At 33.4% G+C, this 13620-nt stretch overlaps 1 protein-coding gene across 4 annotated transcripts in view; it reads left to right on the top strand.

The window, feature by feature from the left end:
• The window catches only part of EPHA6 (EPH receptor A6), a 730766-nt gene that overhangs the window by 465192 nt on the left and 251954 nt on the right, over window positions 1–13620 (top strand). For 2 of the 4 annotated variants that reach the window (XM_032489792.1, XM_032489806.1), the window contains 2 exons: window positions 12423–12470; window positions 12876–13038. In XM_032489792.1, coding sequence (XP_032345683.1) covers window positions 12423–12470; window positions 12876–13038 — 211 coding nt within the window. The remainder of the gene's footprint in view (window positions 1–12422; window positions 12471–12875; window positions 13039–13620) is intronic. The other 2 variants (XM_032489814.1, XM_032489798.1) reach the window with 1 other exon arrangement.

Here is a 13620-nt window from a genome sequence, read left to right on the forward strand (position 1 = left end):
ATTTTAAAATGATGTATGTATTCTTTTCTCAACTTTATCCTTTATTCTTTACTTTCACAATAAGGACTATGAAAAATAATCCTCGATGCCAAAGTAAATTACTCCAACATTTTTATTAAATAACTCTGCCATTCTGATGTGTAGTTTTGTTTATTTCACTGAAGCATGAATTTGAGGCAGGGAAGGAAAAAAATAAAAGTAAATATGTTTTACTCTATTTTATTAATTTTCAAATATTGCATGATTTTATATCCAAATCAAATTAAATAATTCATTATAAAATTCTTATTCAAAACAATAAAAAATTAAAAAGTGGATGTAGTTTATTGGGCATCATAAAATAGTCTATGCCTCAAATAACCTGTAACCAGAAACATTTTAATATCCTCATTCTTTTTAAATTTAAAGAAAATTTCAAATGATTTAATGAGTGAGGCAACTATAGAAGAAAACAGTTCCAATAAACTAATAAAACCAAAACTTCTCTGACTCAAACAGATACCTAGAAGTGTCCTCATCGGAGTTAAATCACAAATAATTTTTCTAAGGTAAGCAACAAATGTCAAAAATTTATAAAATATCTTAGGACATCATGCATTCATTCATGAAAAAAGGCTTACTAAACTCTTAGATGGCAGATACCTGTGCTAGGTATTGTGGATTTGTGTTGGAATAAATTCTGGAACTTGCAAAAAATAAAATAACTTAGATTTCATTTTCGAGTACTTTTGACTAGAACATATTTGGTTTCAAAATTATGATTTGATTTTTATTCAGAGTAATTAAGTCTTTTGAATGAGTGTATTCAAATCAAGAAATTCATTATTTTAATGAGATAAAGTTTAAATGAACCTCTCTTCATAAAGCATTCATATTGGCTACTTTTTAAAATGCATTTATCTTAATGGTTTCAAAATGTCCTTCCTCAGTACTCTTCTAAGGGAGGCTGAGTTAATGGCCTATTATTATGTACTCCTTACTGAGCTGTTAATAGCTTTACAGTCTTTCAAAGAATACACCTGCTGCTCATAAAAACATTTATGTTGCTACAGAATTTGGCTGTGTTTTAATATCATGTTATTTGCAGTGACCTTGTAGAATTCATACTGATCTGGTTTTTTAGGGGAAAATAAATAAGGATAGACATCTGTCCATTTACTTGAATATATCAGTGGAAAAGTAGAAAAGTTCATTATTACTAGTGTTTTAACATTTGAAAAGTTGTTTTTCTTTAATGTCTTTAACTTTCTTGGTGAATATTTATACTACTTGAGTTTCTTTAGATAGCTGATTCTTAAAATTTTGTCTCAATGTGTACATGCTGAAAAAACAGGTTTATGTTGCTATATGTATCTGTATATTTTAATTAGAAACTAATGACTTAAATATTGTTAGAAATATCAACGTTTCCACAGAATGATTTAAAAAGTAAAAATATTATAATTAATTTAGATACTCCTTAAGCCTTTAGTAAGAGAAAATCATTAAGTCTGTAATTACAAAATGTGAAGTTTTAGCTGAGGAAGTATTCTGCAGTTCTTCATGGTTGAGTGCAATATAAATTAATTGTTTTTGGCTACATTTCAGTTGGCAAAGGCAAATTGCTCCCAGACCCTGTGTTTGATCCTTCTATTTCACACAAGGACATTTAAAGAAGGCAATCAATGCAATCATTATTTCCATATGTCCCTCGATTCTTGTGATTTCGTGGAGTAGATCACAGCAGGTGGATGAATGAAATCTTTCTAATTTAGTTATGCCTGAATGTGTACAGCTATTACAGCTGCTGCTATCAACAACTTCTTGGTAATTTTCCTCCTATTTAGTGGATCATGCATCATAACATTTTTACTTTAGCATATTTAACAGCCCCATATTTTTAAAAAACTGCCATATAGTCTTTCTGACAACTTAGTTCAATTGTTGGTTAGCACAGTGGTTTTTTTTTTACTGCTATGCATAGCAAATAGGTGGAGGTAGCTGACAGAGGTATAGTGCCTCTTAGTTCCTGAAACATGTCACATTCAGGATTATTATAAATCCTCTTTTTAATCTCAACATGGTGCCATTGTACCAATGAGAGCTACATTAATAACTAGTCAACTGGTCCCGCCCACAAATGTAAATGATTGACTTGAGGCCCAAGTAACTAACTCTAAAGGAGGATATGTCATCTGAAGAAATTTTTAGACACTGGCATTATTCTCACCCACGGATTCAACTGCACCACTAATCATGTAAGGATCAGACTCCTGGGCATTCAGCTGACTTATTCTAGTAGCTTCACCGACATGGAATTAAAATATGAAAGTTTCTATAATTGTGAGTGATTAATTTACTAAATAACCAATGCAGTTCCCATTCACTAACTCAGAATATAATTCATTATTAAAATGTTATGTCTTAGTCTAAGTGACAGATGTTCCCACCAACTACATAGACATCTATTTAACAACATCGACAACAATAATCATTCCATCTCGTATTTGACGAGGATGCTCCAGTTCCAGTTTAGAATTCACTTTTGTGTGCATTCTTATTTGACACATCAGAACTGTATTGTGAGGTGGATGGAGCTGAGGGGTTTTGTTGATTTTTTAATCTGACTATGCTGTGGCTCTGTAATATTATCACATGCTCAAGTTCCTCTGTCTGTGAGTCACAGAAAGACAGCACTGTATCTCCAAATTCCAATTCAGTGTTTTAATTAGTAAGTTCATCAGTTTATCACTGAATGTAGAATATCCTGTTCAAACTATAACAGAATTAGTATACTCAGTGTAAAGCCTTGAGAAGCTCTTAGTTTTTTGATCTGTAGCACAGATATCTTCCTAAACTCACTATGATGGAAATGTTGAAGAATGTTCAAATAAAGAAATTAGTTTGGCTTACTATTTCTAGTTTGCCTTCATAGATGAGCTTAGATACTAATTTTAATTGTTGTGATAAAAGAAATAACAGTTTCATTCTTGCTAATGAGTCTCTTGCCTTATATTATAAAAAGAGGAAGTAAATACTTGTCTGGAGCCCACCAGTGGTATAAAATCCCATGAAATAGTAACAAAATATAATCTATGTACACATTTGTTAGACTGAGCACTTTGAACATCAGATGTTCTTATACTCTGATTAGGATTGTGGATTATTTGTAATATATAAAATATAGATTAACTTTTTTCTTTTCCTCTGTGTTTGTCAATATATTAGTAAAAAGGGAATATAAACTGTAACATACTTAATATATAAAGTTTCTAATGATATGTGTCTGTATTGAGATACTTGGTATTGGAAGCTATATAGCGTAATAAGTGGCAGCATAGAATCCAGAGCTGGACTCCCTGGATTCAAATCCCAGCTCTATCACCAACTTATTGAGTGACCAATTTATTGAGTATCTCAGTCTTGTCATTTGTAAGGCCTCACAGAGTAACAGGATTTTCTGGGTATTGGGAGTGCTTATAGAGGCTGCAACATTAAGTACTATGAGGTGTTAACGTTAAAAGATTTTAGCTGTATATGTTCTGTTTATACCTCTAATTGATTTATTTTGACTACTTTAACCTGTCATTTCAGGCTTAAAAATTATCTGATTTTTCAAAAAAATTAGATAATTGAAATGTTTAAGTTGATTAAGTTTTATATGTTAAGACAGAATCTTCAAAATACCATCAGCCAATCTAGTGACAAAAAATAGAATCAAAACTTTTCCATATTAGTTGAAGTCTGTGAAATGCAGGTTAATGGTGTCAATGAAAATAATCAATAAGCAATCAATAATAAGAATATAAAAGAATTTTACTTGAGCCAAACTGAGGACTAGATTACTCTGAGAAACTGCTCTGGAGAAGCAGGGTTTTCAGCACAGTTTTATATCTTGTTAGAACAAAGAACATTAAACAAGTTAGGGTTACATTTCTTCAAAGGTAAAAAAAAATAAAATAAAATAACAGACCAGCACTTAGCACGTACACAGCAAGTCAGTATGGACTTGGTACCTGGGAAGGGCGTCTTATCATCAAAGTGGTGATTGGTGCTCCAGGAAGAGGAGCATTTAATATTTAACTGGGATAAATTTTACTTTTGGTCAGTATGCCCTTTTCTTTAATAATTAAAGCAGATATACAGTGTATGTTTGATAGGCCACAAGCAGGCTATTTTAGTTAGCATAAAATTTAAGTTAACTCATATATATTTAAGCCATAATGACTTCCCTATATCTCAATATGTGAAGTTTTCTTTTATCAATGGTCAATCTATTTGTTTCAGTTACCTCTTCCAGTACAACGGACTACCCCCATAATGTAGTGGCTTAAAAATAACAATTCATAAGTATTACATCTCATGAAGCTGTGGGTCAGATACTTGAACAGGACCCAGCAGGAGCAGCCATCTCTGCCCCACAATTTCTGGGACCTCAGTTAGGATGATAGGAAATAGGCTAGGGACTGGGACACCTGAGGAATGGCTGTGCATAAGGTCGCATCGTCATCCCTTTCTCCCTCCCCTCCCTCTCTCCTCTCCCACCTCTCCACTCCACTCTCCAAGATTCCTCCATGTGGCTATCTTGGGAGTCTACATAGTTTGACAGTCAGGCTAGTCATACATCTTAGACTGCAATGCAGAGCCCCAAGCCAGAAGTGGAAATTGCCAGTTTTCTTAGGGACTGGACAAGTAACCTCTTTATTGGTCATATCAGTCACAGGCTAGACCAGATTCAAGGGGCAGCGACACAGACCTGACTCTTCGTTGAGAGGAGTGTAAAATAACTAGCCACCATCTTTAACTCACTGTACTACTTGACTTTAGGTCAACATAACATTACATTATATGCTTTGTTTCTAATTGTACTAATTTAAAAATAAATTTCTTCAGTACTAGGTCAAAACAGATTTATTAATTTTGAATGTATATGAAATTTTAAAAATTCAGTCTATGTAATTGTGTCTGGAGATATTACAGGGTAAAAAAAAAGTAGTAAATTTATGAAAGTAAAACCAAAAAAACAACTTTCACTGAGAAAGTTTTCAGTTCTTTGAATCTGCAATATACATTGGGTTGTGCCAATGTGTTCATTACAAATAAAATAAAATTATACAGATCAAATTATCTAAGTTGAAAATAAGGAGACTTGTGCGTGTCCAAGGAAAAAGTGTCCATTACTAACACCAGAAATTCCCCAAGTACAAACTGCATAAATACTTAAAATGGGCAACATTGTAACCATAACCAAAGAACAGAGGCTTCTTCACTGTGGTCCAGGTTATATTTTCTTTTACCCTAAATTTAACTTACTGCCTTGTGGTAGGTAATTTTTTCTCTTTCTAATTTGATTTGAAAACTAGTTTATATAGGGTGTTTCTCTGTGTGTGTGGTCTATGGGAAGCTACAATCTGTTTACTAGTATTATATTACTTATTTTGTTTCAGTGATGAGATATTATTCCATTTCTAGTCACAGTATCTTGGTAAATCTATATTTTATTGTATTTTATTATAAATCTTGAGGCATTCACTTGTTGCACATCTTAATATCACCAGTCCTCTGAGAAGATTCAAAGCCAGTGACTGCTTTAGATCATTAACTGAAAATACTGAGTTATTTGGAGTATAATGGGATGCTTTTCAAGTCAAGATGATACCACTTACAAAGAAAGCTTTAAGTTTAAAATCTCTCTTTTGAGGGGATGGGGCTGTATTCCTTGAAATCTAAATTATGCTTTGTAGCTTTGTAGACCAATTTTAACAGATATTTTTGTTTCAGTTTTGAACAAAACAAATATAGTTGTCATCAGATCACAATAAAGACCCATCACCAAATATAACAAAAAATTAAAATTTCACCATGGTGACAAAATACATTTACATGGAAAGCTAAAAATGAAAAATAAATCTTCAGAAAGAGTCCTCTTCCTATTCTAACTGAGACTGAGGCATTCTCATGCATGTATATTTAAATGAATTTCTGCCTCCTTTTCTTTGCAAGAAGCAGCTCTTATAACACCATGTTCTGTGGCTGATTTGGACAAATGTTAAGACTTTACCTGGTATTCACAAATGATACTGTTTTTCAGTGGAGATTTTTCCACAGAGCATTTTTTAAAAATATTCTACTGCCATTTCACTCTAGTGAAATTCTGCCTTCTTTATTACTCTTAGTATTCTTATCTATAAATCTTACCTTCCTTATTATTTACTTTAATTCTGTCAGAATATCTAGCAATGAAGGAGCAGTTTTGGAGGCCAGGCACTTGCATTTACTGTCTAGTTATTTCATTTTTAAACACTTATTCTCTGCTCTTCTTTATTTTTCCTACCTATCATATAATTCAGTGAGTGCCGTTGTGAAAAAATATAACTCCTCTATATTTTTCTTTTATAAAAAACATGTTATTACTTCTAGTTTTATTTTCTAATCCACATTCCACAATTAGGAAGAATTAATCAAAGCACAGTGCATGTGTTGCCTTTCTAGTTTTTTGCCACTCCATTCAGCCATATTCTTCCAACGATTTAACCAAAAACTTTCAGTTTGACAATTGGAATACCATATATGTTTGAAGATGTCAACATATGTATATTAATGTTTCCAAAGATGCCATGTATTTTTTTCTCTCAGTGGCATTTATTGATAACTATCCTAATTTTATGATAAATGTTTATTTTTAACTAGCTTTTATGTAGCTATTTTAATATTTGACCCAAACTATTTGACATAAGCAGGAATTTGTAAACTTTTCTAAAAATGTTTAGTTTAAACCAAATGTAACTCTCAAATATTCTTATAACGATTGTTTCCTATCATTTCTCCCATTTTAGATAAAATAATTTTATCTATCCTCAATACTTAGGTAAATATGAATTTTAAATATATATTTTATTCTACATATATTCCCTCCTTTTTTCTATCTGTATGTTATTTTTTATTACCAAATTTATGCATGTTTTTATAATTCTTATAGGTTATCAAAATCCTTAAGAATGAATGATGAATTTAAAGTTGTTGTTTGTCTGTGATATACTTTAAGAAAATCATTAAGAAATTTTTGAGCTATACTGAGAGAATAGCTATACACCATTATAAATATTTATAGAGTAATAGAACACAGAAGAAATCTCTATATCCCGTCTGTACAAAGGTAGGTTACATGAAGACAGATGGGAAAATTAAAAGTGAATAAATATTTTTTAAAATATGTATTAAAAGATATTTCAGCACAAATCTTAGTTTTTTTTAAGCATACCGTTTTGCAAAACATTTTTTGGCAAGTAAAATTTTGGCTTTTCCCGACAATGTTCCAAAGAAAACAAGCCAGCTATACTGACATAATATTATTGCACTTTGATTGTGGAAGTACCATAAGCCAGCTAAACAATTTTTCTCATCTCTCATTTGAATTACCATTAATTTATGCAAACTAATTTTAAATTGCTATAACAATATGTATAATTTAAAAGCTAAACTTATAGAGCAATTAATTCATTAATTTCTTTATTCAATATATTTGGCTAATATATCATGGGAGCCTACAATGCTAAGCACACTGCATTAAGCAGTGAAAATATAAAGGTTAACAGGCAAGCAAAACACATACAAAATTTTTTGAAAGACCTCTCACAGCATCTGCAGAATTACCTCAATGCACAAGCCTGTTATTGCCCTAGATTAAATGTACCACCTATTGATAATGACTCCTAAAAGAAAGAAATAATACTAAACACATCTGCTGGAGCCTGTAAAAGGATTTTACATGTTATTTTGCTTTTTTTCTTACGAAAAGCCTGACCCTTTGAAGTGGTATAATCTTTGCATTTTTCATAGGTGAATTGACTACAACTAGGACACCACTGGACTCATCCTAGCACTAGTAGTTTTGTAAAGGTCGCATTGTAATAATTTAGCCATTCTCCCTAACAGTAAATTTAACCACTATTTCAAGCAGTCAGTTATCTACTTATAAGTTATCTGTTTTCTGAAAATCAATTGTGAATGCTTAATTCTAGGTCTGTATCATTCTCCCATCAGGTGTACTTTGAGGCCATCTCCTACTATTGCTCAACATATAACATTCAAGGAATGCATTTAATTTTCATTTTAGGTGAAACAAGATACACATTGGAAGGAATATAAGAAAAAAAGTCACAAATGCATTTAAAAGTGATTTAGGGTTATCTCTTATTTTGGGTTACTGGGGATAATCAAGAGTTGATTAGAGTAAATTATAGCCATGGTAAATGATACTTCTCTAAAAGTGCAGTCAGAAAGTAGTTGTGTACTTAGAATATCTACTTCTACATTTTTCTTGCTTACACTTAATTTATAATTTTATCATAGCAATAGCCAGTTTTTACCTAAAAATATTTCAGAACACCTTACCCACTACTTAGAACACCCTACCAAATAGCTTGTTAACCCCTTCTTGCCCCAAATTAGAAACTCTGTCTTATGTACTTAAATGAATGTGAGAAAAGAAAACAACTCTTTTGGTTCCCTCCAACAAAATCCAACTCTGATGATTATTTATGGGTGTCAAAATGTAGAATCCAAGGCAGAGCAGAATGTCCTAGACTCTGGAAGTCAGCAACCAGAAAAGCTGAGGTTATTCAACTTCAGTGCAGTTCTTTCTCTGTATCGTCCCTTCATGGATTCAGTCTCATTGGAGGAGAAATCTCTAATCATTCTAGCTAGCTTTTATCTTCGGAGAAATCAGCTTGTTGGGACACTATCCCCATTTTCCCCTGGTGGTGCAGTTAACTTAGATCTGGTCACAGGAGAATCACTGTGAGCTGGAACCATCCTAATTTGTGCTTCTACTTTGGAGCAGCAGTTTTAGTAGCCCAGTTCCCAATGATATGTGACTACATGTTAAGTGATCTAGGTATTCCTCTGTGAAGATCAATCATAGACATTTATTAAACACCATGCATCGAGCACTCCTTTGCTTTCTTGTTTTGTTTTCTAAGGGAAATATAGGTCACATTTTTGAGGAAATAGCAGTCTACTTGGGGATATATATTGCTATACATTGAAATAACTATAGAAGGAACCAGATAGTATAAAATTTTTCCATCATTCTTTGAATTATTCCTTGAAAATCACACAACAAAATCAAAAAATTAAAAAACTCCCCCATCTCACCACCAAAATCTATTCATTTGAAGATTTAAAATATTTTCTTAAATAACATGTTTAAGAGTAATAGACTTAAATTGTAAACTGTTTAAAAATGAAAGACATTGAGATATATACATGAAGAGTTGACATCAATAGATACAAGCTTAGATTCAGCATTTTAGGCAAATGAAAGGTTCAATGTGACAATAAGATTAGACTCCCAGGAAAGCCTAGATTCTCAGCAGCTAGGAAAGAGCAATTCCTGAGTCTAAGCTGCAAGATCTGCCCTTGAGAAGAGACCCGAAGTAAAAGTTTATATCTCTAGAGAACAATACGTGCATATTCTGTTTGACAATGAATGCCTTGCGTTTACACTATTTAGTTCTGAACTATGGTTTTAATATATGTAGCTACAAATATATAAAATAGAAATTGTATACACATTTATTTTAGGAAATGATATACATAGCAGTATGTTAAAATGTATTGCTACTACATGCTTTTTTTCCACAATTGGTGCTATTATTCATGCCCATCCAAGTAGTGCAAAGGCTGTTTCACATTCAGCCAACAAACATTAGTGCAGAAGACTGCCAGTGTTCTCAGCAATGAGCCTCCACTGTCCAGTGTGCTTTGCAACCCGTGGGATAATGCCTTGGGAGCTTCACTTTATGTCATTTATTTACTGCCTGACAACCTGTCTTGACCTTTAAAAGTGTACAAATAATAATCCTAAATCTACCACAAAGACTAAAAAGATACTGCATTTCTGGAAATTAGTGAATACTTAGAGCTGATTGACAATGTATCATGAAAAGTTATGGAGTACAGTTATGTGGTACTTAAGAGTGAAATTTATAGACTTAAAATATATTTGAAAAAATATACTGACAATTAGTGAGTTAAGCATGAAATGTAAGAAGTTAAAAGACAACATAATTAACGCAAAGAAGAAAGAAAATAATTTGTAATAAGAGCACTTATTAAGTGAAATAGAAAATGAAGAAACAATAGATAAAGCCAAAAGTTGGTTCAAATCTCTGGAAAAGTTTGATCAAGAAAAAAAAGAAAGTATTAAAATAAATAATGCTAAGAGTGAGAAAAGGGTTTTACCATTTAGCAAAGATGAAAAACAGATGTAATAGAGTTTTATGAACAATGGAATGTATTACCTAGCAAAATTAAAGACATAAGTATCATACAAATAGCAATTCTGTTACGGTACAAACTCTAGAAAAATTTTCACACACACCCTATTCAAGCATGTTCAGAATTGAGCCCACCTGGGCAAATAAAGCAATCTAGATGGCTCTGTGGCAAAGCACTGTCTCTATCTGGTGATAGCTACTTTGATATGTCAGCAGAAAGGCCATTAGCCAAAGTTCCTAGACAGTAGAGCTTGAAAACAGCAGGAGAGAGGGCTGCTGTGCACTGGAAGGAAGGACTCCCCTGACTCTGCTTTCTGAGCTCTCTTTGGCCCTCTCAGAGGTGGGAATATGTAAGACAAGGCAGCAGCCACCATGCTGCTGTGATTTAGGTTGAGGAACCATGTAAGCACACTTCCTACTTAGTGATTTTTATTCCAGGGATGTAGCTACACATACACTTCTGTATAACAACAGACATGCCATAAGCTATTTGCAAAAGGTGTCCTTTGCTCCCTGTAACTTTACTGAGTAAGAAATTACTATTTAGCTATGTTTTTAGGTGAGGCAACCAAGATATAATGTGTAATTATTATGAGGCCATTCTGAGAGTAAATTTTTGAATCTGTATCTCCTCTCTTTAAGGATGAAATTAAATTCTTTTTGCAGGATTTTAAATGTCTCTTAGTCATAATTTTATATTATGAAGCACTATTCAAAGTACACCATAACTCTCATGTTGCAGAAAATTCTGGGAGAGGTGGAATATTCTCCTCTGGTATATGAGAATAAACAATCCAATAGTTTTTTGCAAATTTCTCCCACAAACAATATTATCTCTTCTAGTAGTACACATTTTTTTGTCCGCAATATGGATGTTAAGCCCTCTAATTATAGAGGCCTTGATCTTAGAAAGCCTCTTCTTTTAGCAGATAATGACTGCCATCAATGATTTTATAGACTTTATTTCATTGGATTTTATGGTAGGCAGATATTTATTTACTTTCTAATCTGAAAATTACCTAGGGATAAATGTATGTTGCAATTTGTTTTGTCTTTTCTACTTAAAATGTTGCTATTGTTAATTCATTTATTACTTTGTACTTTGTGTTTAATAAACAGTTCTATTTGGGGTATAGATGGGGAATTCAGTTACTCAATTGACACAGAATAAGTATCTAGCATATAAAGTTCTGACAAATAAAGGCCATACAGTTTAAAATTTATCTTTAAGAAAAGGATTCTTTTCTCAAAAATAGCTTAAGGGAAATTATTTTCATAGTTTTAAATCTTAAAGCATCACCAGTCAATAAATGCAGTTTGACACATTCTGCACGTGCATAGATTTTTATAACGTTATTTATTAGTCTGGAAAGTCTCTTGAACAACAGAGATTTTTCTGACAAAGGTGAAAATAAATCCTGATGGGAATATTATAGATAGAATTTAAGGATCAAATCAGTAATTCAGTTAATGATCTTGTAAGTCACTTCCAGTTCTGAGAATCTCTGTCTTTAGATTTGTAACTCAAGGGCGTGGTGGCCTAATTTGATCTATGAATTTAGAAGAGTTGTTCATAGAAATAAAGGGTTTTTTTTTTCAAATACCGTATTAAAACACCATTATAAAGTTACTGAACAATAACACTATACAAAAACAGTACTGAGTTTAATGTATCCCCACCACCAGCATATTGTGCACTGTCTCTTATGTGCACAGGTGAATTGTTCTGAGGTGGTGGACAAGACAGCCCACTTAAAAGACCCTGAATGACTAGAGTGTTCAGTTAGCTGTGGTTCCTGTTAGTGGGGAGAGATGGTCTGGCAGTTACTTGCAAGTGACTGGGAATTAAGCCTCCAGTCCTGCCTGATTTCCTGCTGTCTTTCATACCTTACTTTGTCTTCGATGTTTCTTCACAGACAGACTGTTTCAAAATCCACCTCATAATCCCTAGGTAACTTGTACCTCTTTACAAAAAAACTGTTGTCTTTGGGGGGGAGTCAATTTCCCCTCAAAGGAAAATTGTCATCGTTTTATGTCTAAAGTTGAATCAACTTCAGTTGTTACTGCTGGGGAATCACTGAGTTTCAGAACAAAGCAATTGATTCAGGATAAAAGATTTCAAACGTTAAAAAACAATTAATTTATTTTTCCTTTCACCCACAGGTCTACCCACGGATAGCGCCGGCATTTTGGCACTACCTGCGGGTAGAAGTGAGTAGCGGGTACTTGAATTCTCCCACCTTGCTCCTTGCACTCTGCTGGTGTGGTCTGATCCAGTGTGCCCATTTTGTCCAAGATGCAGCTGCCATTCTGTGTAAACGTGCTCTCACGCCACCACCATTCCTTAGAGTTGGATCAGAAATCCAAGGCACCACAAATACAAGTGCAGTTTATATAAGATGATCATCTTTCTTAGTAAATTTTCAAATCAAGACCATACCATGTGCATAGTAATTGGTAAATAAGTCAGTGCTAAATTATGGAAAACCATGCTTACACCACTTTTTGATCAGTATTTTGAAAGTCAGAGCATAATTCCCCAGCTTAACTTTAGAATGTTTCTAGGAAAAAGTAGAATAACTGCTTCATTTCCTTTCTCGTCTTTTCTGTCCCCAGGAGCACGAGCAGCTCACCTATTCCTCCACGAGGTCCAAGGCACCCAGTGTCATCATCACGGGTCTCAAGCCAGCCACGAAGTACATTTTTCACATCCGGGTGAGGACTGCAACAGGATACAGTGGCTACAGTCAGAAGTTTGAATTTGAAACAGGAGATGAAAGTAAGTTTCACACAAAGACATAAAGTAAGATGTTACTTTACTACCGTTTGAATCTGACCTGGTAGTTAAAAAATCTAATGTCCCAAATTTTGAATGGTCTCATCAAGCAGAATTCTGTTCATGTAAATACTCATACAGTCATTTCAGTTAATGTTTTAGTGCTATCGTTAAATATTTCCATGAACTGCCTTGCTCTATCACAATTGTAATGCGGCCCAAATATGTCTCTTTATGCGGAATTCATCAGTCAGGCCATAACATAGAGTCTCAGTGGATGGTGTTAGCCTAATTGTTCATCAGTCTTGGCATCATAATGTGATACTAATGAAAACTTGGAAGAGAATAAAACCGTGAGCAAATGATGTTAGCAGTTAGTTCAAAATTGTGTAGCTTTGGCTGTTATCTTAGATCAATAAAAACAGAGATCAGGCGACAAACTCCACTGAAGTGCACATTGTAAGTTTTAAATATAGATGCATGAGCTTGATTAGAAACTCAAATTAATTCCATAGCCTCAATGTACTGAAAACCAAAATGGGAGACGAGGGGAGTGAGGTGTTCCAAAGTCATGTTACATAGCAT

The sequence above is a fragment of the Camelus ferus genome, chromosome 1, assembly GCF_009834535.1.
Source record: "Camelus ferus isolate YT-003-E chromosome 1, BCGSAC_Cfer_1.0, whole genome shotgun sequence".
Taxonomy (NCBI): domain Eukaryota; kingdom Metazoa; phylum Chordata; class Mammalia; order Artiodactyla; family Camelidae; genus Camelus; species Camelus ferus.